We start from the raw sequence: 26526 nt of genomic DNA, 5'->3' as shown, positions 1-26526 counted from the left end.
AAAAATAAGCGGCACTGCTCTTCAAACACATTGGGTGCCAGCGGTCCAAGTCCTGATCAGGACCGATATAAATAGCAGAAGATAGTCCACGGCACACCAAGTAGCGGTAAAAAAGAGTTCAGTGTTTATTCAAAGCAAATTCATGTTACAGCACTCCAGTGACGCGACGTTTCAGCAGCCTCGCGCTGCCTTTTTCGAGCATGAAATGTGAAACTTATTCAGAGACTAAATACATCTTAGTGACAAAGTGATTGGTTGCAACAAATTACAAATTAATTACACATGTGTTACAAAGTGATGATGTCAGTGTTGTTGGGAAAGCACTGCCCACACATGGGCGTGTATACTCCGATGCATGTGATAAGTCATGTGAACACCTCAGTTCCACCCACTGTGTTTTGGAAAATCTGTGTATCCCAGTGTCCGTGTTCAATTAAAGGTTTCTATATACAAAGTCCACTTGAACAAGGATGGCGCTTCTGTATAGTCCTTTTACAGTAATATATGTCAACAAAAATCATAAAATTTGTATTTCATGCTATAGCCGGATTCGGTTCCAACATTCCACTCGATAAGATGCAGTCAGTCGGCACATGCGTAAAAAACATGGCACCCACGTCCTGTGTTGTCATGGCGAATGAGCTCTGCGCGCAACTGGAGGATCACCGCTTGGTTATTAACCTGCAAGTTTGCACATGGATTGAGCACGGCCCCGGGATGTCACTTACCCCGTCAGGTTATGTATCATCCCGTGTCATCTGGAAGGGACGTCCAGCTCGATCAGGAAGTTATCCCAATCAAAAGTCCATCCCCTATCCTTCAGACCAGGCCAGTGTTCACGGACCTCTCCAGGTCCATTTTTGGAACGCACCATTACTGCTGCATGTGAAAACCTCCCAACAGAAACTTCTCGCTCCACAGGTACCATTGGGTCCACGGAAAGAAAGAAAGCCGACTGTTTGAGTGTGCAGTATGTTGGAAACCGTCCGGCAGCAGGATATGTAATCTGAAATAAGCAGAAAGGATGGTAAGTATATAAAATTGGTATGTATATTGTTTCACTAATTGCCAAACTGTACCAAGTGTGGACATGACTAGGCACGTGTATGACTAGCTCATCTCAGCATCTCATTGCTGACTTTAAAATCTACAGATGTGGTGCTGTGGTCGTCATGGACAAGTCTGTATACTTACAGGAAATACAGCGTCAATTGAGTGATGAGGAGGTATATAGGGTAGCCCCTTCAGATCCAAAACCCATGATTATGAGAAGACTAAAATTACTTGTTGATGATGCATTTGCCAGTGATGTGATCGATGAGGGTCTACATGATTTCCTATTGCCTGATTACCCTATTACACCCCTGATATACTGCTTGCCTAAAATCCATAAATCGTTGGAGAAACCCCCAGGTCGGCCCATTGTCTCCGGTACCTATTCGATTTTTAATCCAGCTGCTGTACTCATAGACAAGGTCCTTAGACAATATGCGGTGGGGGCCAGATCATATATACGTGACACATCAGACTTTTTACAGAGGATCAAACAAATGGAGGTCCCTAGTGATGTACTGTTGGCATCGTTTGATGTCACCAGTTTATACACATGTATTGACCATGAACGTGGGCTTAACAGTGTAAGAAAAGTGTTGACAGACTCCCCATACACTATGGAATGTAAGGAATTTTTGGTCAGTTTACTTGAAGTTTTACTCACATGTAACTACTTTTTGTTTAATGACAAATTCTATATCCAATCGAAGGGAACAGCGATGGGGTCCAATATGGCGCCCACGTATGCAAACATTGTTATGGCCGACTTTGAGGAGACGGTCGTCTATGTGTCCCACCACTACAGCAAGGTGCTGGGGTGGTGGAGATACATAGACGACGTCTTTCTCATTTGGCAGGGGACACAGACAGAGTTGGAGGACTTTTTTCAATTTTTAAATCAGAGTGACAGGGATATCAAGTTCACAATGACATGCTCTGACACTGGTGTACAGTTTCTGGACACATGGGTGTATATTCAGAATGGGAGACTGAGGTCTGATATTTACTTAAAACCTGCTGATAAAAATAACCTACTACGGTATGATAGCCTACACCCTAGAAAGATGGTGGAATCACTACCATATAGCCAGCTATTACGTGTTAAACGTATTGTTGATGATCCCATACTATATGAGAAACGACTTGAGGAGATGGGTGACAAGTTCAGAAAGAGAGGATATGCGAATAGACTGGTTAAGAGGAGTGTAGATAGGGTGGAAGGTAATGTTACTGAACGGGTTAACAAGGGAATGACAAGTAATGAGAGGATACCATTTGTATCCCGACATTGCAGCCATTGTCAGAAAACACTGGGGTATCCTTGCACGATACTATCCTGAGATACCATTACTACAATCTCCTCCTCTGTTCTCGTATAAAAGAGCCCCATCATTACGAGATAAATTGGTACATGCTGACTGCTCCTCCAAGAAATTGGATTTGGCGTCTTCCTTGAAGCCAGGTAGCTATCCATGTGGGAGATGTGAAAACTGTGAGCGGATGGTGAAAGGGGATACCTTTATACACCCCAACACACAGAAACGGTATAAATGACAATTTCATCTAACATGTAAATCTGACCATATCATTTATGTATTACAGTGCCCCTTCATTTATGTAGGACAAGATTAAATAATCACAAGTCATCGATTAGAACAGAGAAGTGTGAACTACCCGTACCCCGTCATTTCAAAAGCTGTAAACACACTGTTCAACAAATGAGATTCTGCATTGTAGACCATGTCCCCCCCCCCCCCTCCGTAGGGGAGGCGATCGTCAGAAAATGCTCAAAAGACGTGAAGCCCAGTGGTTAAATAAATTAAATTCACTACACCCCAATGGGCTAAATATTGATTTTTCTTTGAGGGCCTTTATGTAATCTGTACCCCAACCCCCGCCGGGGATGTACCCGCCTCCATCCTGGGTGACAGGTTTTTGATCTGAATATATTTGTACATAATTTCTTTATTTAGCACTTTTTTTGTGACGGCTGTAGCCAAGATGTATTTGAGTAATTTTCATTCTCTTATTTCAGATCTTGGTTGATGGAGCGGAGTTTGACATACTCACCCTTTAGTTAGAACCATGCTTTTTTATATGGGAAGGATCTATGGAGGCATCTCGAAATATGACCGTACCGGTACCGCATCGGAACCACAAGGCTTCCACGGAGAGTGCAGGAGCAGAGATGGGTAATTTCTGACGGGGGACGACAGGGGATCGAGATCACCATTGGCGGAATGAACTGCAGAGATTGGAAGACCCCGACCGGGATGGCTGTGCTATGCTATAGTATAGGCTGGGAGTCGACCTGTCCAACTGTGCCCTGAGTGACACCGGCTGGGTGCTGGGCTACACAGTGGGACATCCTGCATTATTTCTGCAACTAGGCACAAGCTCTCTATATCCCCGACAGCCTCCCTGATATACCCACTGCCGTCCTTGTTGCTCCGGACAACCTGCAGAGGTACAGTACGATGAGGGCAAACTTTACCTCTTTTAAGATGGCACCCGTGGAGCCTGATGGACCAAGATCCGGATCCTATGACGCCACCAGATCTGACCCACTCTATGTGCGTTCACCTCACGCATGCTCTGTGCAGTTGTTTACAAACACCGTTACGGCATGGACTGGAGAGAGTGAACAGCTGATTGGTAGAACTCTGGGTGAGTGGCGATCCGCCTCCATTAACCTTTGATTAACTGGACTTTATATTTGGTTATGATTTGGACTTTATACTATCCGGATTGACGATCAGCCTCACTTTATCACTTGAATGGGGTATACTTATCTGTATCACGCCTATATTTCACTAATTTATATTGTGTTTAATATGAAAAGAGTTTGTTTATATATGCAGAACAGAATGATATCACTAATTTGGGGGCGTGTAGTGGGAGGATCTTGTTATATACCCGCCATGTATTATGTTGTATTACTGCTTGAAAAAGATCTCATGGAGTAGATCGAAACGTCGCAACTGATGGGTGAATAAAACACTTTGCTTTTTCACTTTAACCCTGGAGTGCCGTCTCATTACAAGTTTTTCTGTGAATTTCGGGAGCCTTGGATCTGGCAACCTGGGACTTGTGCACCCACCTGAGCCTTGAGCCACACAGTGCCGTTCAGCAACCCACCATTCTACATGTACTGTATAGATGGAGTAGGGGGCCCTGTATACATGTACTGTATAGATGGAGTAGGGGGCCCTGTATACATGTACTGTATAGATGGAGTAGGGGGCCCTGTATACATGTACTGTATAGATGGAGTAGGGGGCCCTGTATATACATGTACTGTATAGATGGAGTAGGGGGCCCTGTATACATGTACTGTATAGATGGAGTAGGGGGCCCTGTATACATGTACTGTATAGATGGAGTAGGGGGCCCTGTATACATGTACTGTATAGATGGAGTAGGGGGTCCTGTATATACTTGTACTGTATAGATGGAGTAGGGGGTCCTGTATATACATGTACTGTAAGGATGGAGTAGGGGGCCCTGTATAACTGTACTGTATAGATGGAGTAGGGGGTCCTGTATACATGTACTGTATACATGGAGTAGGGGGTCCTGTATACCTGTACTGTATAGATGGAGTAGGGGGTCCTGTATACACATGTACTGTATAGATGGAGTAGGAGGTCCTGTATATACATGTACTGTATAGATGGAGTAGGGGGCCCTGTATATACATGTACTGTATAGATGGAGTAGGGGGTCCTGTATATACATGTACTGTATAGATGGAGTGGGGGGCCCTCTATACATGTACTGTACAGATGGAGTAGGAGGTCCTGTATATACATGTACTGTATAGATAGAGTAGGGGGCCCTGTATATACATGTACTGTATAGATGGAGTAGGGGGCCCTGTATACATGTACTGTATAGATGGAGTAGAAGGCCTTGTATACATGTACTGTATAGATGGAGTAGGGGGTCCTGTATACATGTACTGTATAGATGGAGTAGGGGGTCCTGTATATACATGTACTGTATAGATGGAGTAGGGGGTCCTGTATGCATGTACTGTATAGATGGAGTAGGGGGGTCCTGTATACATGTACTGTATAGATGGAGTAGGGGGTCCTGTATACATGTACTGTATAGATGGAGTAGGGGGCCCTGTATATACATGTACTGTATAGATGGAGTAGGGGGTCCTGTATACATGTACTGTATAGTTGGAGTATGGGGTCCTGTATATACATGTACTGTATAGATGGAGTAGGGGGCCCTGTATATACATGTACTGTATAGTTGGAGTAGGGGGTCCTGTATACATGTACTGTATAGATGGAGTAGGGGGTCCTGTATACCTGTACTGTATAGATGGAGTAGGGGGTCTACCAGTTATTACTGTGGATGTTGTGAGGCAGCTTCCCTAGCAACCATTGCTCCCTGTGAAAATGAAAGCAGTAATCCTATTGGTTGCTAAGGCTCCAACTGCCGTGTCTGCTGCAGCTAATTATATCACCTGTGTGTGCAGTGAGGAGATTTTCCCATTCATCTCTATGGGGCGCCGCTCTTCCCCTCCCCCTCACCTCCTGTACATCTGGTGGGGACGGGACCTTCGCAATAACCTTCCCGGGCACCCAATGTATCTGTGTGCCAAATTTGGGGTCAAACGGTTCAGGCGTTTGGAAGTCTATAGAGGACAGACGGACAGACAGACAGAAGGACAGACAGACAGACTTTGATTTTTATTATATAGATATATATATACAGGTAGTGAGGTATATATACAGGTAGGGTGATATATATATACAGGTAGGGTGATATATATATATACAGGTAGTGAGGTATATATACAGGTAGGGTGATATATATACATACAGGTAGTGAGGTATATATACAGGAAGGGTGATATATATATATATATACAGGTAGTGAGGTATATATACAGGTAGGGTGATATATATATATACAGGTAGTGAGGTATATATAAAGGTAGGGTGATATATATATATACAGGTAGTGAGGTATATATATACAGGTAGTGAGGTATATATACAGGTAGGGTGATATATATATACAGGTAGTGAGGTATATATACAGGTAGGGTGATATATATATATATATACACAGGTAGTGAGGTATATATACAGGTAGTGAGATATATATATACAGGTAGTGAGGTATATATACAGGTAGGGTGATATATATATATATATATATATATATATATACAGGTAGTGAGGTATATATACAGGTAGGGTGATATATATATATAGAGAGGTAGTGAGGTATATATACAGGTAGTGAGGTATATATACAGGTAGGGTGATATATATATATTTATATACAGGTAGTGAGGTATATATACAGGTAGGGTGATATATATACAGGTAGGGTGATATATATATATATATATATATATATACAGGTAGTGAGGTATATTTACAGGTAGTGAGGTATATATACAGTTAGTGAGATATATATACAGGTAGTGAGGTATATATACAGGTAGGGTGATATATATATATATATATATATATACACACAGGTAGTGAGGTATATATACAGGTAGGGTGATATATATATATATACAGGTAGTGAGGTATATATACAGGTAGGGTGATATATATATATATATATACAGGTAGTGAGGTATATATATACAGGTAGTGAGGTATATATACAGGTAGGGTGATATATATATATATATATATATATATATACAGGTAGTGAGGTATATATAAAGGTAGGGTGATATATATATATATATATATACAGGTAGGGTGATATATATATATACAGGTAGTGAGGTATATATACAGGTAGGGTGATATATATATATATATATATATATATACACACAGGTAGTGAGGTATATATACAGGTAGGGTGATATATATATATATACAGGTAGTGAGGTATATATACAGGTAGGGTGATATATATATATATATATATACAGGTAGTGAGGTATATATATACAGGTAGTGAGGTATATATACAGGTAGGGTGATATATATATATATATATATATATATATACAGGTAGTGAGGTATATATAAAGGTAGGGTGATATATATATATATATATATATCACCCTACCTTTATATATACCTCACTACCTGTATATATATATATATATATATATATCACCCTACCTGTATATATACCTCACTACCTGTATATATATACCTCACTACCTGTATATATATATATATATATATCACCCTACCTGTATATATACCTCACTACCTGTATATATATATATATCACCCTACCTGTATATATACCTCACTACCTGTGTGTATATATATATATATATATATATATCACCCTACCTGTATATATACCTCACTACCTCTATATATATATATATATATATCACCCTACCTGTATATATACCTCACTACCTGTATAAATATATATATATATATATATCACCCTACCTTTATATATACCTCACTACCTGTATATATATATATATATAATATATATATATATATATATTATACAGGTAGTGAGGTATATATACAGGTAGTGAGATATATATATACAGGTAGTGAGGTATATATACAGGTAGGGTGATATATATATACAGGTAGTGAGGTATATATACAGGTAGGGTGATATATATATAGAGAGAGGTAGTGAGGTATATATACAGGTAGTGAGGTATATATACAGGTAGGGTGATATATATATATATTTATATACAGGTAGTGAGGTATATATACAGGTAGGGTGATATATATACAGGTAGGGTGATATATATATATATATATATATATATATATACAGGTAGTGAGGTATATATACAGGTAGGGTGATATATATACAGGTAGTGAGGTATATTTACAGGTAGTGAGGTATATATACAGTTAGTGAGATATATATACAGGTAGTGAGGTATATATACAGGTAGGGTGATATATATATATATATATATATATATATATATATACACAGGTAGTGAGGTATATATACAGTTAGTGAGATATATATACAGGTAGTGAGGTATATATACAGGTAGGGTGATATATATATATATACAGGTAGGGTGATATATATATATATATATATATATATATATACAGGTAGTGAGGTATATATAAAGGTAGGGTGATATATATATATATATATATACAGGTAGGGTGATATATATATATACAGGTAGTGAGGTGTATATATACAGGTAGTGAGGTATATATAAAGGTAGTGAGGTATATATACAGGTAGTGAGATATATATACAGGTAGTGAGGTATATATATACAGGTAGTGAGGTATATATACAGGTAGGGTGATATATATATATATATATATATATATATATACAGGTAGTGAGGTATATATAAAGGTAGGGTGATATATATATATATCACCCTACCTTTATATATACCTCACTACCTGTATATATATATATTATATATATATCACCCTACCTGTATATATACCTCACTACCTGTATATATATACCTCACTACCTGTATATATATCTCACTACCTGTATATATACCTCACTACCTTTATATATACCTCACTACCTGTATATATACACCTCACTACCTGTATATATATATATATCACCCTACCTGTATATATATATATATATATATCACCCTACCTGTATATATACCTCACTACCTTTATATATACCTCACTACCTGTATATATATATATATATATATATATATATATCACCCTACCTGTATATATACCTCACTACCTTTATATATACCTCACTACCTGTATATATATATATCACCCTACCTGTATATATACCTCACTACCTGTATATATATATATATATATCACCCTACCTGTGTATATATATATATACAGGTAGTGAGGTATATATACAGGTAGGGTGATATATATATACAGGTAGTGAGGTATATATATATATATATATATATATATATATATATATACAGGTAGTGAGGTATATATACAGGTAGGGTGATATATATATATACAGGTAGTGAGGTATATATACAGGTAGGGTGATATATATATATACACAGGTAGTGAGGTATATATACAGGTAGTGAGGTATATATACAGGTAGGGTGATATATATATACAGGTAGTGAGGTATATATACAGGTAGGGTGATATATATATATATATATACAGGTAGTGAGGTATATATACAGGTAGGGTGATATATATATATATACACAGGTAGTGAGGTATATATACAGGTAGGGTGATATATATATATATACAGGTAGTGAGGTATATATACAGGTAGGGTGATATATATATACAGGTAGTGAGGTATATATACAGGTAGGGTGATATATATATATATATATACAGGTAGTGAGGTATATATACAGGTAGTGAGGTATATATACAGGTAGTGAGGTATATATACAGGTAGGGTGATATATATACATACAGGTAGTGAGGTATATATACAGGTAGTGAGGTATATATATATATATATATATATATATATATATATATATATACAGGTAGTGAGGTATATATACAGGTAGGGTGATATATATATATATATACAGGTAGTGAGGTATATATACAGGTAGGGTGATATATATATATATATATATATATATATACAGGTAGTGAGGTATATATACAGGTAGGGTGATATATATATACAGGTAGGGTGATATATATATATACAGGTAGGGTGATATATATATACAGGTAGTGAGGTATATATAAAGGTAGGGTGATATATATATACAGGTAGTGAGGTATATATACAGGTAGGGTGATATATATATACAGGTAGTGAGGTATATATAAAGGTAGGGTAATATATATATACAGGTAGTGAGGTATATATACAGGTAGGGTGATATATATATATATATATATACAGGTAGTGAGGTATATATACAGGTAGTGAGGTATATATAAAGGTAGGGTGATATATATATACAGGTAGTGAGGTATATATACAGGTAGGGTGATATATATATACAGGTAGTGAGGTATATATAAAGGTAGGGTGATATATATATACAGGTAGTGAGGTATATATACAGGTAGTGAGGTATATATAAAGGTAGGGTGATATATATATACAGGTAGTGAGGTATATATACAGGTAGGGTGATATATATATATACAGGTAGTGAGGTATATATACAGGTAGTGTGATATATATATATATATATATACAGGTAGTGAGGTATATATACAGGTAGGGTGATATATATATATATACAGGTAGTGAGGTATATATACAGGTAGGGTGATATATATATATACAGGTAGGGTGATATATATATACAGGTAGTGAGGTATATATACAGGTAGTGAGATATATATATACAGGTAGGGTGATATATATACAGGTAGGGTGATATATATATATACAGGTAGTGAGGTATATATACAGGTAGGGTGATATATATATATACAGGTAGTGAGGTATATATACAGGTAGTGAGGTATATATACAGGTAGTGAGGTATATATACAGGTAGTGAGGTATATATACAGGTAGGGTGATATATATATATACAGGTAGTGAGGTATATATACAGGTAGGGTGATATATATATATACAGGTAGTGAGGTATATATACAGGTAGGGTGATATATATATACAGGTAGTGAGGTATATATACAGGTAGGGTGATATATATACATACAGGTAGTGAGGTATATATACAGGTAGGGTGATATATATATATATATATATATACACAGGTAGTGAGGTATATATACAGGCAGGGTGATCTATATATATACAGGTAGTGAGGTATATATACAGGTAGGGTGATATATATATATATATATAGAGGTAGTGAGGTATATATACAGGTAGGGTGATATATATAGTATATATATATTATATATAAGAGGTAGTGAGGTATATATACAGGTAGGGGGATATAATATATCTATATATATAGAGGTAGTGAGGTATATATACAGGTAGGGTGATATATATATATATACAGGTAGTGAGGTATATATACAGGTAGGGTGATATATATATATATATATATTTATACAGGTAGTGAGGTATATATACAGTTAGGGTGATATATATATATATATATATATATATATAGAGGTAGTGAGGTATATATACAGGTAGGGTGATATATATACATACAGGTAGTGAGGTATATATACAGGTAGGGTGATATATATATATATACACAGGTAGTGAGGTATATATACAGGCAGGGTGATCTATATATATATACACAGGTAGTGAGGTATATATACAGGTAGGGTGATATATATATATACAGGTAGTGTGATATATACAGGTAGTGAGATATATATATACAGGTAGTGAGGTATATATACAGGTAGGGTGATATATATATACAGGTAGTGAGGTATATATACAGGTAGGGTGATATATATATAAAGGTAGGGTGATATATATATATACAGGTAGGGTGATATATATATATATATATATATACAGGTAGTAAGGTATATATACAGGTAGGGTGATAAGTATATATATACAGGTAGTGAGGTATATATACAGGTAGTGAGGTATATATACAGGTAGGGTGATAAGTATATATATACAGGTAGTGAGGTATATATACAGGTAGTGAGGTATATATACAGGTAGTGAGGTATATATACAGGTAGGGTGATATATATATATACAGGTAGTGAGGTATATACAGGTTAGGGTGATATATATATATCTATATATATATATACAGGTAGTGAGGTATATATACAGGTAGGGTGATATATATATACAGGTAGTGAGGTATATATACAGGTAGGGTGATATATATATCATACAGGTAGTGCGGTATATATCCAGGTAGGGTGATTCTATATATACAGGTAGTGAGGTATATATCAGGTAGGGTGATATATATATATACAGGTAGTGAGGTATATATACAGGTAGGGTGATATATATAGAGGTAGTGAGGTTATATACAGGTAGGGAGATATATATATACACAGGTAGTGAGGTATTATACAGGTAGGGTGATATATATATACCAGGTAGTGCGGTATATATACAGGTAGGGTGATATATATTATATATATATATACAGGTAGTGAGGTATATATACAGGTAGGGGTGATATATATATATATATATACAGGTAGTGAGGTATATATACAGGTAGGGTGATATATATATATACAGGTAGTGAGGTATATATACAGGTAGGGTGAGATATATATATATATATATATATATATATATATAGAGGTAGTGAGGTATATATACAGGTAGGGTGATATATATATATATATATATATATATATATACACGTAGTGAGGTATATATACAGTAGGGTGATATATATATAGAGGTAGTGAGGGTATATACAGGTAGGGTGATATATATCTACAGGTAGTGAGGTATATATACAGGTAGGGGTGATATATATATATACAGGTAGTGAGGTATATATACAGGTAGGGTGATATATATATATACAGGTAGTGAGGTATATACAGGTAGGGTGATATATATATAGATGTAGTGAGGTAGATATACAGGTAGGGAGATATATATATAACACAGGTATGAGGTATATATACAGGTAGGGTGATATATTATATCAGGTAGTGAGGTATATAATACAGGTAGGGTGATATATATATTATATATATATATCTATATATATATATACACAGGTAGTGAGGTATAATACAGTAGGGTGATATATATATATACAGGGTAGTGAGTATATATACAGTAGGGTGATATATTATTATTATATATATATAGAGGTAGTGAGGTATATATACAGATAGGGTGATATATATATACAGGTAGTGAGGTATATATACAGGTAGGGTGATATATATATATATACAGGTAGTGAGGTATATATACAGGTAGGGTGATATATATATATACACAGGTAGTGAGGTATACATACAGGTAGGGTGATATATATATATATACAGGTAGTGAGGTATATATACAGGTAGGGTGATATATATATACAGGTAGTGAGGTATATATACAGGTAGGGTGATATATATATATATATATATATATATAGAGGTAGTGAGGTATATATACAGATAGGGTGATATATATATACAGGTAGTGAGGTATATATACAGGTAGGGTGATATATATATATATACAGGTAGTGAGGTATATATACAGGTAGGGTGATATATATATATACAGGTAGGGTGATATATATATACAGGTAGTGAGGTATATATACAGGTAGGGTGATATATATATAGAGGTAGTGAGGTATATAAACAGGTAGGGTGATATATATATACAGGTAGTGAGGTATATATACAGGTAGGGTGATATATATATACAGGTAGTGAGGTATATATACAGGTAGGGTGATATATATATATACAGGTAGTGAGGTATATATACAGGTAGGGTGATATATATATACAGGTAGTGAGGTATATATACAGGTAGGGTGATATATATATAAACAGGTAGTGAGGTATATATACAGGTAGGGTGATATATATATACAGGTAGTGAGGTATATATACAGGTAGTGAGGTATATATACAGGTAGGGTGATATATATATACAGGTAGTGAGGTATATATACAGGTAGGGTGATATATATACAGGTAGTGAGGTATATATACAGGTAGGGTGATATATATATACACAGGTAGTGAGGTATATATATAGGTAGTGAGGTATATATACAGGTAGGGTGATATATATACAGGTAGTGAGGTATATATACAGGTAGTGAGGTATATATACAGGTAGGGTGATATATATATATATATATACAGGTAGTGAGGTATATATACAGGTAGGGTGATATATATATATACAGGTAGTGAGGTATATATACAGGTAGGGTGATATATATATACACAGGTAGTGAGGTATATATATAGGTAGTGAGGTATATATACAGGTAGGGTGATATATATACAGGTAGGGTGATATATATATATATATATATACAGGTAGTGAGGTATATATACAGGTAGGGTGATATATATACAGGTAGGGTGATATATATATATACAGGTAGTGAGGTATATATACAGGTAGGGTGATATATATACAGGTAGGGTGATATATATATATACAGGTAGTGAGGTATATATACAGGTAGGGTGATATATATATACACAGGTAGTGAGGTATATATATAGGTAGTGAGGTATATATACAGGTAGGGTGATATATATATATATACAGGTAGTGAGGTATATATATAGGTAGTGAGGTATATATACAGGTAGGGTGATATATATATACACAGGTAGTGAGGTATATATACAGGTAGTGAGGTATATATACAGGTAGGGTGATATATATATATATACAGGTAGTGAGGTATATATACAGGTAGGGTGATATATATATATACAGGTAGTGAGGTATATATACAGGTAGGGTGATATATATATACAGGTAGTGAGGTATATATATAGGTAGTGAGGTATATATACAGGTAGGGTGATATATATACAGGTAGGGTGATATATATATATATATATACAGGTAGTGAGGTATATATACAGGTAGGGTGATATATATACAGGTAGGGTGATATATATATATATACAGGTAGTGAGGTATATATACAGGTAGGGTGATATATATACAGGTAGGGTGATATATATATATACAGGTAGTGAGGTATATATACAGGTAGGGTGATATATATATACACAGGTAGTGAGGTATATATACAGGTAGGGTGATATATATATATACAGGTAGTGAGGTATATATATAGGTAGTGAGGTATATATACAGGTAGGGTGATATATATATATACAGGTAGTGAGGTATATATACAGGTAGGGTGATATATATACAGGTAGGGTGATATATATATATACAGGTAGTGAGGTATATATACAGGTAGGGTGATATATATATACACAGGTAGTGAGGTATATATACAGGTAGGGTGATATATATATATACAGGTAGTGAGGTATATATATAGGTAGTGAGGTATATATACAGGTAGGGTGATATATATATATATATATATATATATATACAATTTTTTTGACTACATTAATTCCATTGATTCAGATATCAAATTCACAATGGTCAGCTCGACTGTAGGTGTCCAATTTTTGGATACATGGGTCTATGCAGAGGGAGATGTGCTCCGGACTGACATTTACCTTAAGCCAACTGACCGAAACAATTTGTTAAGGTTCAATAGTATGCATCCCAGGAGGATGGTTGAGTCACTCCCCCGTAGTCAATTATTGAGGGTCCACAGAATTGTAGACGATGTGTCCAAACTTGATCACAGATTGCAAGAAATGGGACACCGTTTTGTACAACGGGGATACCCCAAGAAACTTGTCCTTAAAAGCATCACTGAGGTTCGATCACAACGGGATTCCCCCATGGTAGTAAAGAAAAAAACACTTGAAAGAATTCCATTCATTACAACCTTTAATGAGCAGAGCCAACATATAGCTCAGATAATCCGTCGCCATTGGAATATTGTAGCTGACTTCCATAACAATGTTCCTGTATTAAACACTTTACCTCTCTTTTCATATAGGAGGTCAACTAGTATCAGAGATAAACTAGTACGTGCAGAGTGTCAAAAAAAGAAGCTTGATCTTCCCTCATCACTTAAACCAGGCAGTTACCCATGTCTAGGTTGCGAGAGTTGTGGTCTAATGATGAAGGGTGATGTATTTTGCCATCCAACTACTGATCGCAGATATAAACTGAGGTATTATGCGACTTGCAGGACTGACCATGTAATTTATGTCTTGCAGTGTCCCTGTCCTTATATTTATGTTGGCAAGACCACTAATGAGTGCCGTATACGGCTTAATAACCACAAGTCCTCCATTCGTAGATCTCCCTGTTTCCAGACATTTTGTAGAGGCGGGGCACACTGTCCAACAATTGAGATTTATGGTTATTGATCATATACCAGTACCACGCCGAGGTGGTAACAGACAGAAAATGCTAAAACAAAGAGAAGCACAATGGATCACTCGCCTTAATGCCTTACAGCCATTAGGGCTTAATGTGGATTTTTCACTGAAAGCCTTCTTATGAGCATTACCGCTGTGCTACCTACTTGTTGCTGCTGTTAGAAAAGAGTACTAAGTTTTATTGTATATAAATTTATCACACTTCACCAATATCTAATTTGTCCCTTTTTTCTCTATTATTTTAGATGGAGCAAGGACTGATACTCACCTAACCCGTTGAACCCTGTCTAAATCCGCTTAATCCTACTCAATATTCTATCCTGATACAACCGTTATTCAATCTTTTGGTGAAGCAATCGATGTCAATCTGAGGGGAAGAGAGACAGATGTGCCCCAGAGAATGGTCATATTAGGCGTCTGGCAGCTAAGATGACAAGGACGGAGTCCGATGCTCATGAAGAGTGAAAGTTCACCAAATAAGAGTGGGACTACGTCTATGCTGCTGTGTACGCTCCGTGTGACAATCTCAGAAACTGGGAGGCACGTCCTGCTTTATCTCTCATTCCCTCTAGTCTTTTCCATTATTCACCTTTACCCAGTTCGGGCACCGGAGAGTTTTTCCCTACTCCAAGATGGCGCTCCGGCAGGGGATGATGTTATAGCGCATGCGCGCAGTGTGTCACGGGATCGCAAATGGTCACGTGGAGCCGTAACATTGCGTACATCCTGTTCTGCGCACTTCGCTTGTTTACACGCTGAATGAAGCATGGCCACGGCTGAATAGGATTGGCGGCACAGGAGGGTGGTGAGTTTAGTCCGACCTCCGGATTAACCATTACTAAGATGGACAATTGCTATTTTTGTATATTTGAGGACTTTGAAGGGATTTTCTATGCACAATGGATTTCTCACTAGGATCGCTATGTAACATAATGTATACTTATGCATATATTTTTCACGTGATTGCACTAGATGAGTGTATTTATGTATATAATTTTCCATTGTTTATGTATGACATCATTGATTGAGAGACATACCCCTCTGGGTGTTACCTTTTGTATAAATACCACATGTATGACACTTTGTACTTGCTTGAGAAAGACTCAACTGGTGAGTCGAAACGTCGCTGTACGTATACGGGTGAATAAACCTGCACTTATTTACTTTATTGGAGTGCCGTCTACCTTCTTCATTTTATTGCATTATCTGTGGAGTCGGGGGTCGACTGCCAAGGACGTGCACCCATCGGCTGGAAGCCATTTGACTTTAAGTCTGCACAGTGCCGTTCAACCCAATCATTTTTTTATATATATATACAGGTAGTGAGGTATATATACAGGTAGGGTGATATATATATATATATACAGGTAGTGAGGTATATATACAGGTAGGGTGATATATATATATATATATACAGGTAGTGAGGTATATATACAGGTAGTGAGGTATATATACAGGTAGTGAGGTATATATACAGGTAGGGTGATATATATATATATATATACAGGTAGTGAGGTATATATACAGGTAGGGTGATATATATATATATACAGGTAGTGAGGTATATATACAGGTAGGGTGATATATATATATACAGGTAGTGAGGTATATATACAGGTAGGGTGATATATATATATATATATATATATATACAGGTAGTGAGGTATATATACAGGTAGGGTGATATATATATATACAGGTAGTGAGGTATATATACAGGTAGTGAGGTATATATACAGGTAGTGAGGTATATATACAGGTAGGGTGATATATATATATACAGGTAGTGAGGTATATATACAGGTAGTGAGGTATATATATATACAGGTAGTGAGGTATATATACAGGTAGGGTGATATATATATATATACAGGTAGTGATATATATATACAGGTAGGGTGATATATATATATATACAGGTAGTGAGGTATATATACAGGTAGTGAGGTATATATACAGGTAGGGTGATATATATATATATATACAGGTAGTGAGGTATATATACAGGTAGGGTGATATATATATACAGGTAGGGTGATATATATATATATACAGGTAGTGAGGTATATATACAGGTAGGGTGATATATATATACAGGTAGGGTGATATATATATATATACAGGTAGTGAGGTATATATACAGATAGGGTGATATATATATATACAGGTAGTGAGGTATATATACAGGTAGGGTGATATATATATATATATACAGGTAGTGAGGTATATACAGGTAGGGTGATATATATATATATACAGGTAGTGAGGTATATATACAGGTAGGGTGATATATATATATATACACAGGTAGTGAGGTATATATACAGGTAGGGTGATATATATATATATATATACAGGTAGTGAGGTATATATACAGGTAGGGTGATATATATATACAGGTAGTGAGGTATATATACAGGTAGGGTGATATATATATACAGGTAGTGAGGTATATACAGGTAGTGTGATATATATATATATACAGGTAGTGAGGTATATATACAGGTAGGGTGATATATATATATATATATATAGAGGTAGTGAGGTATATATACAGGTAGGGTGATATATATATATATATATACAGGTAGTGAGGTATATATACAGGTAGGGTGATATATATATATATATATACAGGTAGTGAGGTATATATACAGGTAGGGTGATATATATATATATATACAGGTAGTGAGGTATATATACAGGTAGGGTGATATATATATACAGGTAGTGAGGTATATATACAGGTAGGGTGATATATATATATACAGGTAGTGAGGTATATATACAGGTAGGGTGATATATATATATATATATATACAGGTAGTGAGGTATATATACAGGTAGGGTGATATATATATATATATATATATATATACAGGTAGTGAGGTATATATACAGGTAGTGAGATATATATATACAGGTAGTGAGGTATATATACAGGTAGGGTGATATATATATACAGGTAGTGAGGTATATATACAGGTAGGGTGATATATATATATATATACAGGTAGTGAGGTATATATAAAGGTAGGGTGATATATATATATATATACAGGTAGGGTGATATATATATACAGGTAGTGAGGTATATATACAGGTAGGGTGATATATATATATATAGAGGTAGTGAGGTATATATACAGGTAGGGTGATATATATATATATATATATAGAGGTAGTGAGGTATATATACAGGTAGGGTGATATATATATAGAGGTAGTGAGGTATATATACAGGTAGGGTGATATATATATACAGGTAGTGAGGTATATATACAGGTAGGGTGATATATATATATATATACAGGTAGTGAGGTATATATACAGGTAGGGTGATATATATATATATACAGGTAGTGAGGTATATATACAGGTAGGGTGATATATATATACAGGTAGTGAGGTATATATACAGGTAGGGTGATATATATATATATATACACAGGTAGTGAGGTGTATATATACAGGTAGGGTGATATATATATATACAGGTAGTGAGGTATATATACAGGTAGTGAGGTATATATACAGGTAGGGTGATATATATATATATACACAGGTAGTGAGGTATATATACAGGTAGGGTGATATATATATACAGGTAGTGAGGTATATATACAGGTAGGGTGATATATATATACAGGTAGTGAGGTATATATACAGGTAGGGTGATATATATATACAGGTAGTGAGGTATATATAGAGGAAGGGTGAATATATATATATATACAGGGTAGTGAGGTTATATAAAAGGTAGGGATGATATATATATATATATATACAGGTAGGGTGATATATATATACAGGTAGTGAGGTATATATACAGGTAGGGTGATATATATATATATAGAGGGTAGTGAGGTAATATATACAGGTAGGGTGGATATATATATATATATATATAGAGGTAGTGAGGTATATATACAGGTAGGGTGATATATATATACAGGTAGTGAGGTATATATACAGGTAGGGTGATATATATATACAGGTAGTGAGGTATATATACAGGTAGGGTGATATATATATATATATACAGGTAGTGAGGTATATATACAGGTAGGGTGATATATATATATATACAGGTAGTGAGGTATATATACAGGTAGGGTGATATATATATACAGGTAGTGAGGTATATATACAGGTAGGGTGATATATATATATATATACACAGGTAGTGAGGTGTATATATACAGGTAGGGTGATATATATATATACAGGTAGTGAGGTATATATACAGGTAGTGAGGTATATATACAGGTAGGGTGATATATATATATATACACAGGTAGTGAGGTATATATACAGGTAGGGTGATATATATATACAGGTAGTGAGGTATATATACAGGTAGGGTGATATATATATACAGGTAGTGAGGTATATATACAGGTAGGGTGATATATATATACAGGTAGTGAGGTATATATACAGGAAGGGTGATATATATATACAGGTAGTGAGGTATATATACAGGTAGGGTGATATATATATACAGGTAGTGAGGTATATATACAGGAAGGGTGATATATATATACAGGTAGTGAGGTATATATACAGGTAGGGTGATATATATATATATACAGGTAGTGAGGTATATATACAGGTAGGGTGATATATATATATATATATACAGGTAGTGAGGTATATATACAGGTAGGGTGATATATATATACATACAGGTAGTGAGGTATATATACAGGTAGGGTGATATATATATATATATATATACAGGTAGTGAGGTATATATACAGGTAGGGTGATATATATATACAGGTAGTGAGGTATATATACAGGTAGGGTGATATATATATATATATATATACAGGTAGTGAGGTATATATACAGGTAGGGTGATATATATATATATACAGGTAGGGTGATATATATATATACACAGGTAGTGAGGTATATATACAGGTAGTGAGGTATATATACAGGTAGTGAGGTATATATACAGGTAGTGAGGTATATATATATATACAGGTAGTGAGGTATATATACAGGTAGGGTGATATATATATATATATATATACAGTTAGTGAGGTATATATACAGGTAGGGTGATATATATATATATATACAGGTAGTGAGGTATATATACAGGTAGGGTGATATATATATACAGGTAGGGTGATATATATATATACACAGGTAGTGAGGTATATATACAGGTAGTGAGGTATATATACAGGTAGGGTGATATATATATATATACAGGTAGTGAGGTATATATACAGGTAGGGTGATTATATATATATATATATATATATATATATATATACAGGTAGTGAGGTATATATACAGGTAGGGTGATATATATATATATATATATACAGGTAGGGTGATATATATATATATATATACAGGTAGTGAGGTATATATACAGGTAGGGTGATATATATATATATATATATATACAGGTAGTGAGGTATATATACAGGTAGTGAGGTATATATACAGGTAGGGTGATATATATATACAGGTAGTGAGGTATATATACAGGTAGTGAGGTATATATACAGGTAGGGTGATATATATACAGGCTCGGACTGGGCCACCGGGGAGCCGGGGGATTCCCCGGTGGGCCCCGCCTCCTCCCCCCTCCTTGCTGGGCCCTGTCCCTGAGCCAGAGAGGGGCCTACCATTTGATAGGGAGCGCAAGGGGGCCCCTGCTTGTTCCCACACTGCTGAACAGGCGGCATCAGGGCCCGTTCTTAATGTAAACTAATCATGGGCCCTCCCTCCCCCTGCACTCAGTGTGTCCCAGCTCCCAGCCTCGGCCCTGCCCTCTTCCTACCTGTCATGAGGAAGATGCGGAGAGCAGCAGCAGCAGCAGGGCCCTCCATCCCCCCTCCCCTCTGCCCCTCCCCTCTGCAGTCATGTGACTCTCCTGTTGCTATGTGTGCAGTCGGTGCACAGGAGATGGGGAGAGGCTGCCGGCTGCCGGGCCTGGCTGGGAGAAGAGGAGGGAAAGATGGAGACTCCATGGAGCTTCCTGCCCTGCTGAACATGTGAGTTTGTTAACTGTATATTTGTCTGTCTTTGTAATCTGTGTGTGTTTGTACATCTGTGTCATGTGTTATGCATGCGTTGGTGTGTGTGTGTGTGTGTGTGCGGGCATCTATCATGTATATAGTGTATATTATGTAATGTAGTACTATAGATATTTTACTGTATATATATAATCTGCATGCTTTTGTATCTGTGTATATATGTTTGTGTGTCTGTCATGTGTCTGTGTGTGTGTGTTAGTATGCTTAGATGTAGGTATATATGTAAGGTGTGTTGTGTCTATTTGTGTGTGTGTTAGTATGATTAGATGTAGGTATATATGTAAGGTGTGTTGTGTCTATTTGTGTGTGTGTTAGTATGATTAGATGTAGGTATATATGTAAGGTGTTGTGCATATTTGTGTATGTCTGCAGTATGTCATTTTGTGTGTATATATTTGTATGTGATGATAAACAGTTTGCACCCTGGGGGTCCAGTTGTGCAGGAGATCCCTGAGGCTTAGGGGCTGATCGGCTGATTCAGTATTATAGGAGTGATGGTAGGATGATAGGAGTAGTAGTAGACATAACAGTAAGACTTTCATCAATGGATGAGGCGTTTTGAGGGGAACCCTCTTTGTCAGATCTATTGAGGGTTTTCTACAAAAAATGTCATCCATTAATTAAAGTCTTACTGTTACTTCTACTAAAACTCCTATCATCTTTGATGTGAGAATCCTGAATCAGCTGATCAGCGCCTAAGCCTTACGGATCTCCTGCACAACTGGGACCTCCAGAGTGCAAACTTCTTCTCAATTATTGCACCAACTCAAAAAATAAAGATATAAGCAGTAGCATCAGACACAGGTAGTATAAGGGCTCGTTCCCACTGAGGAAAGGTAGCGGAATTCCGCGACGGAATTGTCCGCCGCGGAATGCCGTTAGCCTCCCGCTCATAATGGGACTCTATGGGAGACGCGCGCTCCTGCCCTGTCCGCGCTGAAGAATGAACATGTTCATTCTTCAGCGCGGACAGGGCAGGAGCGCGCGTCTCCCATAGAGTCCCATTATGAGCGGGAGGCTAACGGCATTCCGCGGCGGACAATTCCGTCGCGGAATTCCGCTACCTTTCCTCAGTGGGAACGAGCCCTAATGCCCCCCTCATCTGACTCCCCCCCCTCCAGACACAGGTAGTATAATGCCCCCCTCATCTGACTGCCCCCCCTCCAGACACAGGTAGTATAATGCCCCCTCATCTGACTGCACCCCCTCCAGACACAGGTAGTATAATGCCCCCTCATCTGACTGCCCCCCCTCCAGACACAGGTAGTATAATGCCCCCCTCATCTGACTGCACCCCTCCAGACACAGGTAGTATAATGCCCCCTCATCTGACTGCCCCCCCTCCAGACACAGGTAGTATAATGCCCCCCTCATCTGACTGCCCCCCCTCCAGACACAGGTAGTATAATGCCCCCTCATCTGACTGCACCCCCTCCAGACACAGGTAGTATAATGCCCCCTCATCTGACTGCACCCCCTCCAGACACAGGTAGTATAATGCCCCCTCATCTGACTGCCCCCCCTCCAGACACAGGTAGTATAATGCCCCCCTCATCTCACTGCACCCCCTCCAGACACAGGTAGTATAATGCCCCCTCATCTGACTGCCCCCCCTCCAGACACAGGTAGTATAATGCCCCCTCATCTGACTGCCCCCCCTCCAGACACAGGTAGTATAATGCCCCCCTCATCTGACTGCACCCCTCCAGACACAGGTAGTATAATGCCCCCCTCATCTGACTGCACCCCTCCAGACACAGGTAGTATAATGCCCCCCTCATCTGACTGCACCCCCTCCAGACACAGGTAGTATAATGCCCCCCCTCATCTGACTGCACCCCTCCAGACACAGTATAATGCCCCCTCAACTGACTGCCCCCCCCTCCAGACACAGGTAGTATAATGCCCCCCTCATCTGACTGCACCCCTCCAGACACAGTTAGTATAATGCCCCCCTCATCTGACTGCACCCCCTCCAGACACAGGTAGTATAATGCCCCCCCTCATCTGACTGCACCCCCTCCAGACACAGGTAGTATAATGCCCCCCCCCTCATCTGACTGCACCCCCTCCAGACACAGGTAGTATAATGCCCCCCCTCATCTGACTGCACCCCTCCAGACACAGGTAGTATAATGCCCCCCTCATCTGACTACACCCCTCCAGACACAGGTAGTATAATGCCCCCCTCATCTGACTGCCCCCCCTCCAGACACAGGTAGTATAATGCCCCCCTCATCTGACTGCCCCCCTCCAGACACAGGTAGTATAATGCCCCCTCATCTGACTGCCCCCCCTCCAGACACAGGTAGTATAATGCCCCCTCATCTGACTGCACCCCCTCCAGACACAGGTAGTATAATGCCCCCTCATCTGACTGCCCCCCCTCCAGACACAGGTAGTATAATGCCCCCCTCATCTCACTGCACCCCCTCCAGACACAGGTAGTATAATGCCCCCTCATCTGACTGCACCCCTCCAGACACGGGTAGTATAATGCCCCCCTCATCTGACCACCCCCTCCAGACACAGGTAGTATAATGCCCCCTCATCTCACTGCACCCACTCCAGACACGGGTAGTATAATGCCCCCCTCATCTGACTGCACCCCCTCCAGACACAGGTAGTATAATGCCCCCTCATCTGACTGCACCCCTCCAGACACAGGTAGTATAATGCCCCCCTCATCTGACTGCACCCCCTCCAGACACAGGTAGTATAATGCCCCCCTCATCTGACTGCACCCCCTCCAGACACAGGTAGTATAATGCCCCCCTCATCTGACTGCACCCCCTCCAGACACAGGTAGTGTAATGCCCCCTCATCTGACTGCACCCCTCCAGACACAGGTAGTATAATGCCCCCCCTCATCTGACTGCACCCCCTCCAGACACAGTTAGTATAATGCCCCCCTCATCTGACTGCCCCCCCCTCCAGACACAGGTAGTATAATGCCCCCTCATCTGACTGCCCCCCCTCCAGACACAGGTAGTATAATGCCCCCCCTCATAATATAATGCTCCGGCTGCACGCTCCATTGTGTGCATCTGGGAATTCAGATGCGGGTGCACACGGGTGTGCCTGAATCACAATTCAACAGAGATGAAGACCATCCGTTTGGGATATTCTGGTAAAAGAGGTATTCTGGTGAAAAATTTTTTTTCAAATTAACTGGTGTGAGGAAGTTATAGGAATTTGTAAATTACTTCTAATTAAAAATCTCCAGTCTTCCAATACTTATCAGCTGCTGTATGTATTGCAGGAAGTGGTGTATTCTCTCCAGTCTGACACAGTGCTCTCTGCTTCCACCTCTGTCCATGTCAGGAACTGCCCAGAGCAGGAGAGGTTTTCTATGGGGATTTGCTACTGCTCTGGACAATTCCTGACATGGACAGAGGTGGCAGCAGAGAACACTGTGTCAGACTGGAGAGAATACACCACTTCCTGCAGGACATACAGCAGCTGATAAGTACTGGAAGACAAAGTAATTTACTGATCTGTAACTTCTGACAGATTTGAAATTTTTTTTTATTTACCTGAGTACCCCTTTAACGCTTTAATGACCACTGATATGCCTTTCATGAAGGTCCTTAAAAGTCTTATTCTAGCCCAACACCTTGTGGTGAGGCTAGAATAAACCATTATTGGTCTCCTCTGCTGGAGATTGTAATATAAGAATAGACTAGATGGACATTTTCTCCTTCATCGTTTATGTTTCTAAGTCTGTGTTCACACATGACATTTTTCATGTGTTTTTGCAGCAATATTAAAGAGAACCTGTCACCTCCCGTGCCGGGTCAGAGCCCGGCCGACCCCCGCTAGAGCCCCTTAAAGTCACCTCAATCCCGAAGTCCCGCTTCTTCAGCCGGTGCGGGGACAGAGATATCACCGTGGGAAGCCCGGAGCGCGCGCTGCTGAGATGAGAATGACTGCTCCATTCATTCTCTATGAGCGTCGGACTCATCTCAGCCGCGCTCACCAGGCTTCCCACGGTGATATCTCCGTCCCCGCACCGGCTGAAGAAGCGGGACTTCGGGAATGAGGTGACTATAAGGGGCTCTAGCGGGGGTCGGCCGGGCTCTGACCCGGCACGGGAGGTGACAGGTTCTCTTTAAGTTTCTACCTAAATGGTGCAGTTTTACCACAACTGCATCAATCAGTAACAACTGTATAAGTGACTGGCAGTGCACTAGTATTGCTGCTCACATACACAGCTCTATGCAAAATCGCTGTTCTAACGTGAAAGGTTTGGTGCTGATTATGTCTTTATATGTTGGGTGGGCCCCAAGAATCAATTTCCCTGGTGGGCCAAGGTACCCCAGTCCGACACTGTATATATATACAGGTAGTGAGGTATATATACAGGTAGGGTGATATATATATACAGGTAGTGAGGTATATATACAGGTAGGGTGATATATATATACAGGTAGTGAGGTATATATACAGGTAGGGTGATATATATATACAGGTAGTTACTCGCCTCCTGCGGACAAAACTGCTATGCTATCCCACGTCCTCTACGTCGCATCACATGACTGTACGGCTGGTCACATGACCACAATGCAGTCGGA

The 26526-nt window shown here is 38.3% G+C and overlaps 1 protein-coding gene and 1 long non-coding RNA gene across 2 annotated transcripts in view; one reads left to right on the top strand and one right to left on the bottom strand.

The window, feature by feature from the left end:
• Positions 1 to 101: 101 nt before the first annotated feature.
• Positions 102 to 26482, bottom strand: LOC138801694 (uncharacterized). The gene is made up of 2 exons (XR_011364645.1): positions 26436 to 26482; positions 102 to 1006 (listed from the first exon to the last, which is right to left on the bottom strand). It is a non-coding gene; the product is annotated as an uncharacterized lncRNA (long non-coding RNA).
• The window catches only part of PHKG2 (phosphorylase kinase catalytic subunit gamma 2), a 42932-nt gene continuing 38217 nt past the window's right edge, over positions 21812 to 26526 (top strand). Inside the window, exon 1 of the mRNA XM_069984763.1 lies at positions 21812 to 21910. Within this exon, the coding sequence (XP_069840864.1) occupies positions 21822 to 21910 (89 nt within the window). The 5' untranslated portion in view covers positions 21812 to 21821. The remainder of the gene's footprint in view (positions 21911 to 26526) is intronic.

This window comes from Dendropsophus ebraccatus, chromosome 9 (assembly GCF_027789765.1).
Source record: "Dendropsophus ebraccatus isolate aDenEbr1 chromosome 9, aDenEbr1.pat, whole genome shotgun sequence".
Classification (NCBI taxonomy): Eukaryota; Metazoa; Chordata; class Amphibia; order Anura; family Hylidae; genus Dendropsophus; species Dendropsophus ebraccatus.
Note: the sequence above shows the minus strand (reverse complement) of the source record. Positions and strands in the feature narration are given on the sequence as shown.